We start from the raw sequence: 13,431 nt of genomic DNA on the forward strand, positions 1-13,431 counted from the left end.
TAAACCCATATATCTGTGCCACAATAGTAATTACTAAAAACTACCACCGAAGCTGAGAGTCCTCTAACAACATTCTCAAAGCTTACTCAATCAACCGACAGCTCCTCTTAACACTCAATACATAAGTGCTAACTATAAAGGCAGGTTATTTGTTCACGCCACAGAAAAGAATTAGAGATGAATCAGATTAACCACAAAGACCTGAGCATAACAACAACTCTTCGAAGGGTGACAGCAGGTCACGCTCAAATATGGCCTGTACCTGTAAGATCCAAGAAGTGAAAAGCTTAATATTCTATTACGACTTCCACTATAAATTACCTGAAAATCAGAAATTCTAATGTGTAGGGTCAGATCTTTAGTATTGTATCCCTTTTACCAAAAAAATATTCAATGTTTAAACCAAAATGAGTTTTACCCCTCATAAATCTTGGCATTAGAAAAATACTTTTCAACCACCCTTTATTTCTATAAAAAACAAGCCAAGACTGTTTTAAGTTTGGTTTTTCAATTTTAAAACACCCCATATCAAAAAGGGAGGGGCAGTACACATATAATTCACATATAAAAAGATTCCAGTTTTTCAGTTCTAAAAAAACGGAAAGGCCAAAAAAGATTGTAATTTTTTTCCTTTAAAAATGAACTTGTGGTTCAACAAAGATGCATTTGGAAGTGTTATTTTTAAAATGCTGCCGAGGTCCTGTGGCTCTACAGAAAACGTTTCTCTACTTTTACAAGAAAATCAAATGTTCTTGAGGGTAATTCCCACTTTATTTACCTGGTATAAAACACTGCTCTTTTCCCTGTTCACCTGGAGGATTTAGCCCAATAAAAGAGGTAGAAATGGAGGGATTTGGTTCAATCAGAATTAGAGTTCTAGATCAAATTTCAAACAAGTTAGCAATGACACTGTTGAAATTCAAGACAGATGGGTGTATATGTTCTTGCCTGACTGATCACCCCAGCAAAGGCTGGGTAACTAACGGACTTGACTATAACCGTAATTTATCAATATATATATAAATAGATAATACATATATATATCGATATATACATATATATATATATATATATATACACACACAAAACTCACTTCCTAGGTAAAAACAGGGTAATTTAGAAGACATAAAGAGTAATGACTGCTACATATTTTGCCATAATTGACACAAAAGATTACATATTATATGATTCCATTTATATGAAAGTTCAAAATAGGTAAGCCCATAGAGACAGAGAATAAGTTAGTGGCAGCTAGAGAAGGGAAATGGGAAAGGATTGATAGTGGGTTCAGAGTTCCCCTTTGGAGTGATAAAAACGTTTCAGAATTAGTGGTGATGGTTGCACAACTTTGTAAATATACTAACTTTGCTTCAGAATTATTGGGAGCATTAGATTATTATTATCACCACAAACATAAAACAAAAAGAAAACTGGACAAGAGGTAATACAGGATGATAGCATTTTTTAAAAAATGCATTTGACACTATTAAATTCCTAAAGCTTTCTGATTAAGATCACATGAGACTAAGGAAAACCATGGCCAGGACTGAAAAGGTGAGAGGGAGTAGAGGAAGGCTTTACACACTCAGTAATGGAAACTGACTTCATTTACAGTCATGCGCATCACAATGACATTTCAGTCAACAGCGTACCACATATATGATGGTGGTACCACAAGATTGTGAAAATTTCCTATCGCCTAGTGATGTAGCTGTCATAACATCATGGAGCAGTGCATTACTCAGGTGTTTGTGGTGATGCTGGTGTAAACAGACCTACTGCATTGTCAGTCATATAAAAGTACAGCACATACAATTATGTACAGTACTGGGTAATGATAATAAACGACTTTGTTATTTATGTGTTTACTATACTATACTTTCTATCATTGTTTTAGACTGTACTCTTTCTACTTATTAAAAAAAGTTTGCTGAAAAACAATACGCCACGTTTAGCCTGCAGCAGTCTCATACGTCTGTTTAACTGTGTCTCGTGTCTTGACTGCATCCTTTTCTCTTGTGCTTGACTTAGTCTCATGTTGTTTTATAAATGTAGTGCAGCCTAAGTGTACAGTGTTTATAAAGCCTACAGCAATGTGCAGGAAGTCCTAAGCCTTCACATCCACTCCCCATTCACTCACTGACTCATCCAGAGCAACTTCCAGTCCTGTAAGCTCCATTCATGGTAAATGCCCTTATACAGGTGTGTCATTATCTATCTTTTATACCAGACTTTCACTGAACTCTTTCTTTGTTACCATTGTGTTACAATTCAGTATTCAGTACAGAAGCGTGCTGTACAGACTTGTAGCCCAGGAGCAACAGGCTGCACCACACAGCCCTGGTGTGCAGTGGGCTGCCCCTTGTAAGGTGTGTGTAAATGCACGCTATGATTTTCGCACAATGACAAAATTGCCTAATGATGCCTTTCTCACAACATATTCCCATTTTAGCACACAGGACTGCACTGAAACTCAAGGTTAAATGTACTAGGAAAAGCAGTAGAGCAACAAGAAGCTCAATACATTAACCCTGCTGGAAAATGTCAGTGGCCTAGACATTCTAGTCCAGTCCTGAACGATGCATCAATCACAGCAACTCCATTCCAGCAGGACTGCAGGGAGCCGGAAAGGAAGAAGCTAAACAATGAAAACTCCTAATTGATATTGAGTCTATACATGTTTACTTTTAAGTTACTTATAACAAAATACTTGACCATCTCAACACAAATGCTCAGGAATGACGGAGGAACAAAATCACAAAACTACTGCTAAGCCATTTATAGAGGAATAATTCGAAAAACATATTGCTCTAAATTGGTATTATTGCATAAAAACAGTTTCATTTGCCTCAATTTGTCAGATCTTTATGATGAAATTAGCCAATTATCACTGCTGACAAATACAGTAATTGCACTAAACAGGACTGCCAAAATCAATGTAGTCTAAAAAAGGTCACAGAATCAGCTGTCAGTTAAAATGGGTTAATTTTATTAAAGCTGTTAAACATGACAGTACGTCATGTAACTCCCAGATTCTTTTACATGAGCAGACTTGGATTAATTTGACCTAAATTTTGTGTAATAGCGTTCCCAAGTTCTAAAAATACATCAACTTTGTCACTTATCTTAAAATTTCTGATTTACTGCTCTAGATCTACCTCAAAAGAAACTTCTTCAAGGCCATATATCTTGACATAGTGAAAGCAAAATAATCACAGCACTCAGCAGTGTCATTAACATTTCTGAGCCGAGGGGGATTTAAACAGGCAGATGCTTTGTAAAGTGCCTGCTGGGACAGCCTGGGCGCAGAGCGGAGACTGCACCACAGCTGTGAGGGATTGACGCTGCTAGCTACAGAATCAGGCTTAGGAGAAACTCTGGGCACAATTCCGGCATCCGAAATAAATTAAAGTAAACAGTCTTGCTCTCTCTCATCCACCCTGTTAGCAGCCTCTGGGCTGAATGGAGACCACACACTCAGACCACACAGCGCCAGCTGAACTCCTCGCACGCAACATCTACAAGCTGTCACTCGGCAGTGCAGAGAGGAAGGAGGAGGACGAAGGGCTGGGGGAGGGGGCTGGGAGAAAGAGAAAAGGGGCAGGGACAGAGTGGGAGTGGGGAGAAGACGTGTGGTTGGAGAAAGGGAAAAACCTCCCTGAGAAAACAATCTGGCCTTGGCCTTTGTAGCCTTGACCTATACTCCACGTACCAATAGAGTAGTTGATGAAGGATTAACAAAGAGTCCAGTTAACATCAATTAACCTCCTATCCATCACAGGTCCAAAAAAAAAAAAAAAATTACCATTATAAAAGCATTTCATTAAAATAAAGACGAAGGCCACATTTTCTTATAAATTATAATACATAGTTAAATAAATGCATTTTCTTGTAAATTTGTATTATATTGGTTTTAACCTGTTTGCCTCTTTTTCTTTAAGGAAGCACACCGGATGAATTTAAAGCGTTTCTTCAAAAGAGATCAGAACATTTTAATTTTATAATTAGTCCATATTTCATTGTGGCACAATCTTTAATTTGCCAAAATATTTATGGGTAGAAAAAAAGACAGCAAACAATTTTTTTTACATAACTTCAGACTAAAAATTCAGACAAAAAATAACTAGGAGCATTAATATTAAGAGAAAAAAAAACAGAAAACTTAACTACAAAAGTAGCTTTAGAATGATTAACCCAAATGCTTTTACTATTTAATAAAAAAGAATTTTGCTCATTTAAATAGCAGACAAGAAATCTGAACAGAGTGAGCAGGTGTCTTACACCACCAGGTCCCCAGAGAGAGGCTCAGCTCAGCTAAAGAGATAAGGCCAGGAGCTGGAAATACAGAAGTTCTGACTCACTGAAGACTTGGAGAACCTTCACCAAATAGGCCAAGAAAAGTCTCCTGGTGTTAAAGCACTATTTTCTTAGATCAGGCCATAGAAAAGTAAAAGTTTTCCTCAAAAAAACACCCCAAAAATAATAATTTAAAGCCTCCCAAACCTCACTCCTCCCCGTGCTACTCCAACTTGCATCACGGGAGAGCAAATCAGAAAGAGGGACTCTCAAGGCCCCAGCCCAGCCCCACTGAACATCTACATCTGAGCCATTTGTGTGCACATTAATGTTTGACAAGCACCAAGTAGACTTACCCAGTCGAGAGCCATCTTGGATCCAAAGACCCCAGAAAAATCTGGTTGCAGCACTGCCTAGTGAGTTTCAACAAAAAATTATACTCAACTAGACTCTTAGGGCCACCCAGGAACATATCCAAACTACAGAATTCACGACGTCTTCCTTGAATCATGTTGAACCTATTCCAGGATACATGTGCCCATTGGGGCTGCGCTGGGTCAGGCCCGAGGGATCGCCCAGAGATATTGGGAAACCGGTCTTAAAGAATGGTAATTCACTTCCTTCAGTTTTCAATAAACTCAGACTCAACTATTCCTGAACAGGGTCAAGGTCGTTATATCAGCTCTGCCACACATTTTACCATCTAACAGCACAGGGTGGGACAAATCTTAGAGACAGGGTGATGAACTCTTCAGTCCAATTGGCTCTCCAGAGCTCGCACATAATTGATATGTTACATAAATACTTGATTACCCATCTAGTCTCTTACAATAAGCACTGGATTCCATCTTAATTAGAAACGTTAGTTAAAAGTCTGTTTTATTTCCCAGGAACCATAAAATCTTCTGCCTTAGCAGGCTAAGTCTCTTCCTAGAGGGCAATTATCTTCACTACATGTCACAGCGAAAAGCTGTAAGTCTAAAGATGGCTGGGTGCTCTAACTCATTACACTGGCACTGATGATGTATCAAAAATGAAACAGGCCAGTGCAAATCCATTCCCCCTCTACCACCACCCTGCTAAAAAGAAGAAAAAAAAATCAAAGAAGATACACTACTTAATGGAAGGAAGGAGAGAGGTTTCATGTAAAAGCATAACACTATTCACTCATCAATATATTGCCAATTGTTCCTATGCCCCATCATGTCCCCTTTATTAGATCTACATTGGATGGACAAAACATAATTTTTTGAAACATAGTTTTTCAGGAAAAAAAAATATGTCCAGGTGTTTTGTTTTCTTTTGCTTTCCCAGAAAGATAGATAACCTGAACAATGCTGAAGAAGTCATTATCAAATAAAATTGGTTTCCACCTTTGTTTAGTCCATCAAGAAGATTGGGGATATGTATAGAAATTGCTCACCAGCACCTCAACAGATGACAGTGTTGGATTCCTATCCTTCAGTAAAACAAAGCAATAAAGATAAACTAGGATTCGGGACAAAGAAGTACCTTCAGATTGTTCAGTCAAAGCAAATACAATGGTACCTTGGTTTTCCAACGTAATCCATTCCAGAAGACTGGAAGACCATTCAAGTTCTGAAACGTTTGAAAACAGCCAACAGCTAGGCCTCAGGATCTTGCACTCAGCGGAAGCCACAGGACATGTTCCACTTCCGAGGCGTGTTCGAAAACTGAAGCATTCACTTTCGGCTTTACAGCGTTCATAAACCGAAATGTTCATCAACAGAGACGTTTGAAAACCGAAGTACTACCATACTTATTAAGCATTTGCAATTTCTCAGGCACTATGCTGGGAAAATTATAGGAACAAGATTTTGTAACAGAGGTCACGGATGACCTTGGTCTTCAGTAGTGTGATGAGTACCAAAACTAAACAGCAATGGGATGAGTGAAAAGTTGAGTATAAAGAACTATTTAAGAAATTTGGGTGGGAAGGGAAGAGGGAGGAATTTTACAGAGGAATGTGAAATCAGAGGATGCCATTTTTTTATTATTGATGTTTTTCTGTTTTTGCTTTACTGTTGTCTGTGTCTAAGCATGCCTAAAGGCTGACAGGAAGGAGCCTTTGGCAAGAGATGAACAACTGATTGGAATGAATGCTCCCAAAGGCAGGAGTGGATGGGATACAGAGGCCAGGTACAGAGATCTGTCTTGGTGCAAATATAACCTCTTTCAGTGTAACTAGGGAAGAAGAAAAGCTTTTTCGAAAAAAAAGAGCATGGGCTTCTTCTCTCATAACTGTATTTGTTCTGAAGTGGGTGGCAAGATTATCTATGAGTGCCACAGCATAGGAACTTGTGCTCAGGCGAAGCACTATCAGATGGCCAGGAGGAAGGCAGGATAAGCTGACCACAAAAGTGCCATCACCCCATCACCCCTTACACAAAAAGGCAGACATAACTGGCTATGATTTCCCTTCTGTTTACTTCCATACAGCAGTGAAATTGTTATTCACCATGCTTAGCTGATCCAAGTTTTACTGCTATATGACCTTCCTGGGATGACGACAATGACCAGTCCACCATCTTGCACCACAGCACAGCCTCAGAACATGGTTACCAGGCAACTGTACCAGTAAAGAAAGCCTGCCACTTTGGGGCAAGCCCCCTTGGTCCAAAGCTTACAAAAGCAGCCAAGCAGAGTCAGCCCACAAGTCAGCTCGGAGGACCCTCCTTTCCTCTGTGCTGCCTACCTTGTGCTCAATCATAAGCTTAAGATCTGGAAATTTTTCTGGGTTTTCCTCTCGATTTCTATCCTGGAAAACTCAAGAACCCCAATGCTGGTAGCAAGAGTATAGATTAGGTGAAAGTATGAGGGGTTTGAAAAGAGTAGAAAATACCTCAAATAGATTCTACAAAGAACATAATCAAGTGCTGACAAGGAAAACTCTAGGAAATTCTTTGATGACCAGTGGAAATTGGTGACCATGAATTTACAGGTGTATACAACTAGATGCTAGGATTTCCCCCAGCTGGTGTCAGCAACTCAGTTCAAACACTAAAGAAGGTAAAGAACTGAGATGGTCCAGGGCTGAGAATCTGTGCGCAAAAGGCTACAGAAAGATGATGGTACAACTGAGCATGCTGGTATGAAAGAGTGACCAAAGATCAGGAATAACTGAGGTAACTGAGTGAGGCTTAGAAAGATGAAAGACTAAGCACAGAGTGGTGGTAGGTTTGAATTTTGGGTTTCAGAAGAGGAACAGTTTCAGATTGGGGCATGTCAGTCCTCCTCCCCCACCACCAAGTACCCATCTCAGGCAATGGCCTTAGTGCAGTCTGGGGCTACAGCTCTCAGCAGACTCTAGGTTCTCCTTTTGTCCCTTCCAGTTGTTGTTAGTTTCTCTTCGGGCTTCACTACCCCTTGTTTGTTCCCTCATACTGCCCACACCTCTGCAAGTAGTCCCTTTATTAAAATCTCTTTATTTGAACAATCTGGCATGAATTCTGATTCTTGCTGAGACCCCAATTTATCCAGACACAAATCATGTCAATCACATGGGGCTTTCATTAAAATTAAACTAAAACCAAATATTCCTGGCTTTCTTGTTTCTTTTCTTGTTTCTTGTCTTGTTGTGCCTTTCAGTAAAACTATAATATAATGAAAGTTAAAATCATATACCCTCCAAAATCACAGAACTTTGTAAGTGGAAAAGGCCTTAAAAAAATTCATCAAAGCTTACAGATGAAACTAAGGGCCAAACCTGCCAACACAGCAAAGCTGGCAAGCAGCAGAGGCAGAAGCATGCAGGGCTGGCACAGTGATGACCAAGGCTAACTCAGTGCCAGGTAAGATTCCAGGGGCCTGCTTGACTCTACCTTGGGACAGTTTACTTTCTGATGAAGGAAAACCCAGTTTTCCTAAGTCCTGATGCCCTCTGTTCTTTCCATTCTTGGCATCTTCCCACTGTAAGTGGGAAATAGTAAGTAGGAGGAATTACTGAAACCAAAACCATAAATAAAGCAAACTGTATGGCCCACGCCAGCAAAAAGTTAAAGAATGTTCATGAAGATTTTTAGCAAACCTAATACAATTTTCCAGGAAAAAAGGGGGGCGGGGGTAATAAATCGGTTTCAAATTACTGTGCCTGCCCTTCAAGGCACCCCATAAGCCAATATGCTCTCATTTACAGGCAGTGAGCCTTTGTTCCTGGTGTGCTGCCCAGATGTTCACCTGCCTTCCCTCTGAAGGGCAGCATCACAGGCTGACTTCAATGAAGCCTCCCAATTACTCCACCCCAATACATGCTTCCCTTCTCTGAATTCCTGCTGTACTTAAACTCAGTACTATAGTTTAGTTCTTAGCCATTCTTTGAGAAGGCAAAAATGCCCCTTCTGAATGTAGGCTAACATTATTTTATTTCTAATGTGTGTGTCAGGCTATATGCTAAAATTGGGAGATACAAAAATGACTGAGACTAAACTCTGTCCAGCAAGAGCTTAGTCTTTTGACAGACATGTAAATACCAGTCCTAGTTAAAGCACCTAAAACAAGGATAAGACAAGTGCTAAGTGGTTATAGGATTCACTGAGTTGGAAATTTCCAAAGCAGGAAGAACTCTTAGAAATAATCTAGTTTTATGTATTCTCTGACTACAGGGAAAAGAAAACTGAAGCCCAAGAGGCTAAGTAACTCAGCCCAGGCTACAAAGCAGGTGGGTGGTAGTGCATGGACTAGTAAATTGTTTTGACTACTAAGCCAAAATACCTTTTGACTAATTTTCAAACTGAGGTCCAAGGATGCCATATGAGTATGTCCACCGCTTAAAGATTCATCCGTTCTCTACAATTACTTTAATTTTATGTGTTTTTATCAATAATTCTTTTAAATTAACATAAACATACACTGAATCACGTGATTATAACTGAACACTACCACCAGTGGATTTCACCAGGCACTCCAGCGGATCCATGGCACATTCCCCAGAGTCTGAGAAAAAGCAACACTTTTATCATACTGCTTAGCAGAGTGATCAATGTTATTTCCCTTTCCAGTTAATTGCAAAATCCTCTCTACTCAACACTGGCCTATAACTCATCCATTCAATAAACATTTAAGCTCCTCTATGTGCTAGATGCTGTACCAGGAATCCAGGATAGAAGCTAATGAATGGGTGAAAAAGCACGAGTAACTGAGAGATTAACTGTGTAACTAGCATTTCCTATATGGCCTAATTCTGCTACTGGATGACACTAGAAATTGTCCACGGTCCTTTATTAGGAAGCTGCCTTTGCAAAATTTTTTGAGTACCAATTTCACTTCCCATAAGATTCATATATAACAGGTTCTCAAATGTCTATGGAATGAAAATTTAACTTAGCAGGTTAATAATCATCTTTTTGAGAGGTGATATTAATAGTTCAAAATGATATTCAGTACAGGAAATTAAATGCTTGACAAAGAAAAAAATTATTTTCTGAAACTTCCAATAGTTGTTCCAAGTTACACTGGAGGATCCTGCTTCTCTGCTTAAAATTAGTAAGTTTCTACTTAAGTAGAAGAGAACATTTAAGTACTAAACACACATCATCCTCTTTCTATTACCACCCTTTGAGTCAACTTTTAGCATACAGATAATCCCTGGGAAGCTTTTGGGTTTCAGTTCCTTTGCCATTAGTCATTTACACAGAGCGTGGCCAGACTATGCTCACGTTAGGACACGGATCCACGTTCACCTCAGTGAGCACTAGCATTTCAATAGAGTGCACCCAAATGATTGAATTAAGGTGTGGCTGATTTTTAAAGTATTTTTTAAAGTTTTCCTTGTAGGCTTAGTCGGATTCATAAAAACAATGAAAATGTTGTCTTCATACTCATTAGTATGATTAACCTTTAACAATTAAAAATAGCTTATTTCCATTTTAAGACCAGCTCTTTCAAGAACTGTTTATTGGAGTTAAAGAAGTGTCTATTTACTAACTGTTGCGATACCCAGTTAAGCTTCACAGGCTTCACGGAGAGCGCACGGGGCCTGGGGGCGCAGGCTCTGCGTAGCTAGACTGCAGGCTGGCTCCCGCGCCGGTCTGAGCCCGCTGCCCTTCTGGAAAACCGGCACACTACAACGCGCCCGCCGGCCAGCCGGCACACGTCACCCGCGCCCAGCAGCGACGGACACCCGGGCGGCGCTCGGCCCCGCTCTACGCCGACGCACACCCGAGCGGCACGGGCCCCACGCTCGCCCTGCGCACGCCCTCGCAGACCTCACCGCGCGACCACGACGCAGGCGCGCGAGGCAGCAGGTGAGGCGAGCGGGGCCGGCGTCCCGGAGGCGCGGGGGGCGGGGGGCGGGGAGCGGGGCCAGGGCCGAGCGCGCGCCGGCGGAGCGCACTGCCGCCGCCCCCGGAGCGAGGCGCGCCTCCCGGCCGGGCCCCCGCCGGGGCCTCCCGGCCCACGTACCTGCAGCGGCCTGCCGCCCCTCGGCGCGCCCCCGGAGGGCTCCGGCCGCTCTCGCCCACAGCTCCGGCGGCAGCGCCCCCGCCGCGGCCCGCCACTTCCGCCCGCGCGGAGCGCCGACGGCGTCGATGCGCCGAGCAGTGGAGCGCCGAGTTCCCGATGCGCCGCCGGCGGGGGCGGGGCGGGGCGGGCTGCGCCGCGCTGGGTCCTTCCGCGCAGCCTCCGACGCCGTCCGGGAGGCGGGCGAGGCCCCTCGGGCGTCTGTGCCGGGCTCTGCGCTGGCTCGCGACGCCGAGCACCCCCCCACCCGAGGCCCGGGGAGGCCGAGTGACGCCCAAAAGCCGCAGGGCCATGCGAGTCACGGGGGAGAACGCCAGGCTGCAGCCTGGAAACCCCGCGGGCTGAGGGTTTAAATTCTGCACGCTCAGCGAGCACCTACCTGTACGGCCTCGGCGCTGTGCGGGTGCGCGGGACACACCCCACGGCAGTCACTTCCTTCCAGGACGTCGCTGGGCGGAGGGCAAACCGGACCGGGGCCAGAGGAAAAGAAATGTCACGCCGACTGCAGCAGTCTGCAGGAAATTGCCGTGGCCGTGGCGGGGATGGCAAAAGGTGGTGACGAAGATGAGAAAACACTGCGCGTTGCTTATGTTTTGTCAGCAAAAGAAGCAGCAAGGTCATCCGTGAATAGGAAGGATGAGGGACAAGGAGGTTTGAGGAGAAACAGTGAAATCTTAGTATTGAATATTGTGAAGCATATTACTAAGAAAATGCGGTTAAGATTTCCAGGCGTTCTTGGGATATGCTGTCCTAAGTTTAAAATAGAGCCACTCATCATGCTTGTCCATTTTTGGCTGTTGTGGTGTAGGTAGGTAGTTGAAAATTAGTGTAACCAAGGTTGGAGTTTTACAAGGCATAAGGAGCAGGGAGCAAAGGAGTTGAGAGTCTATGCAAAGAAATGGCATAATGGAGGACAATGGAGTTGAAGCTCACATGATGGGGTTTTTAGAGGGATTTTTCTAGTTGTCTGGAACTGGCCACTTAAACTGGAAAAAGTGGCCGTTCATGAGGGTGACCCCAGTGAGATAATGGAGTCTTTTCTGGTATCCTGGATTAATAATAAAGAGTGCCCCTTTTACTGTCAAAAGTGTCCCTGTTTGGATGATATACATGGTCACCCTAAAGTCACTCCACATTATAAAGAGAGGCCCAAACAATTGGGCTCAGATACACCTTCAAGGCGTGGAAGGGATTTACCCAACTATCTGTGAGACTGGTTGGTACTGGCTGACCTGAAGCATGCTGGCACCTGTGCTTGCTGCCGGTGGAGTGGAGCTGAGCATGAGGGCAAAGTTCTTGGGAGAGGTGGCCTGCCATTTGGACTATATGGGACCCAGAGTATGCCCATATGCTCTGCTCTCTGAAGTCTGCTTTCTGGGAAAGCCTGCCCACTTGTGCCTCTGGGCTTTCTTCCTGGACCCAGGACAAGCTGGAAGCACTGGGCAGTTCATGGGACCACATGCAGGCTTCAGGAATGCAGGAATCATCGTCTGCTTCCAGTCTAGAAGTTCCCAAAGGTAGGAGACCTGTTGGCATGGCTGGTTACAGCTGAATGGAGAGGAGCTTAGCCATGAGCAGAGGCAGAGCATGGTGGGGCCTTGCCCCCTTACCCCAAGAATTGACATGTGCACCTCACAGAAATTTTGTGTTTGGACAATCTGTATGTGTCACATGAATGCCCACCAGAGAGCATCCGCAGCAGGGGGCCGCTGTACCCAGGATGATTTGACCAGCCTCTGTCCTGGATCACCTCAGTGTTTTAGAATGGGCCTATGAATGGAGAAGCCGTGGTGGCAGGGATGGAGCTGCACGTACTCCTGTCAACAAGGTGATCTAGACAGTGCGACCACCCCCGTCCGCTGCAGTGGCCAATGTGCATTGTACCTCCCTCGAAGAGACCAGGCAGCCACTTGGTGGCAAATTGGTTTTCTCAGACCCAGATACATATCCTGGGTTTGGGTTTATCTTCCCTACCTGCAGGGCCTGGCAAGCATCACTGTTGAATTGCTCACATAGTGTCTGATCTATCATTGTGGAATTTCCCAGGATATCACCTAGGATCAGGGACCCCCTAAAGAGTGAGAGAGGTACAACAAAGGGGACAACAGCACAAGATCACTGATTGGGCCACACATCACACACCCAGAAGCTGCCATCCTGATAGAGCATTCGAATGGCCTCTGAAGGCACAGTGGAGGCTCCAGCTTGAGGAGGGCATTTTGCAGATTGGGATGCTGTGCTATGGTATGTACTACATATTTTCAATCTAACACCATTGTGTGATGCTGTGTCCCTCACAGAGTCCCGGCTCCAGCAGGGGAGGAGCCAGGGGACGCAAAGTTCCACTAAATCTAAAGGCCTCTCTTTATTTGTGTTCCTCAGGCAACAAAAAACTGACCCATATTATCAGGAGGAAATAAGGGCAGGGAAAATTATTTCTGGAACTCAGGACATGCACTGGACATGGTGATTTTCATACCTGGTGATATCAGTTAATGGGCAATGCAGCAACTCTGGCCTGACAAGGGAATGGCAACCAGGGCCTAGATCCATGTCTGGGATGAGGGATGCAGGGACAAAGCTGTGGGCCACTTCGTCAAGCAGCCCAGGTCAGCAAAAGTGCTATTTGAGGGTGAGGGAATCTAGAATGGGTGATCA

The 13,431-nt window shown here is 43.6% G+C and overlaps 2 protein-coding genes across 6 annotated transcripts in view; one reads left to right on the forward strand and one right to left on the reverse strand.

The window, feature by feature from the left end:
• The window catches only part of EXOC2 (exocyst complex component 2), a 254,857-nt gene extending 243,555 nt beyond the window's left edge, over positions 1-11,302 (reverse strand). The window contains exon 1 of one of the 5 annotated variants that reach the window (XM_081056234.1): positions 11,153-11,302. The gene's annotated coding sequence lies outside the window, so the exon portion shown is untranslated. Of the gene's footprint in view, positions 1-10,240; positions 10,537-10,716; positions 10,841-11,152 lie in introns of those variants that run through there. The other 4 variants (XM_081056230.1, XM_081056232.1, XM_081056231.1 and 1 more) reach the window with 4 other exon arrangements.
• Positions 1-13,431, forward strand: part of LOC308500943 (uncharacterized protein) — a gene marked incomplete at its 5' end in the record, with an annotated part of 35,113 nt that overhangs the window by 176 nt on the left and 21,506 nt on the right. Inside the window, 3 exons of the mRNA XM_081056441.1 lie at positions 6,357-6,456; positions 7,259-7,406; positions 10,269-10,559. Coding sequence (XP_080912567.1) covers positions 6,357-6,456; positions 7,259-7,406; positions 10,269-10,559 — 539 coding nt within the window. The remainder of the gene's footprint in view (positions 1-6,356; positions 6,457-7,258; positions 7,407-10,268; positions 10,560-13,431) is intronic.

Source organism: Rhinolophus hipposideros (assembly GCF_964194185.1).
Source record: "Rhinolophus hipposideros genome assembly, chromosome: 8".
In the NCBI taxonomy this organism is placed as follows: domain Eukaryota; kingdom Metazoa; phylum Chordata; class Mammalia; order Chiroptera; family Rhinolophidae; genus Rhinolophus; species Rhinolophus hipposideros.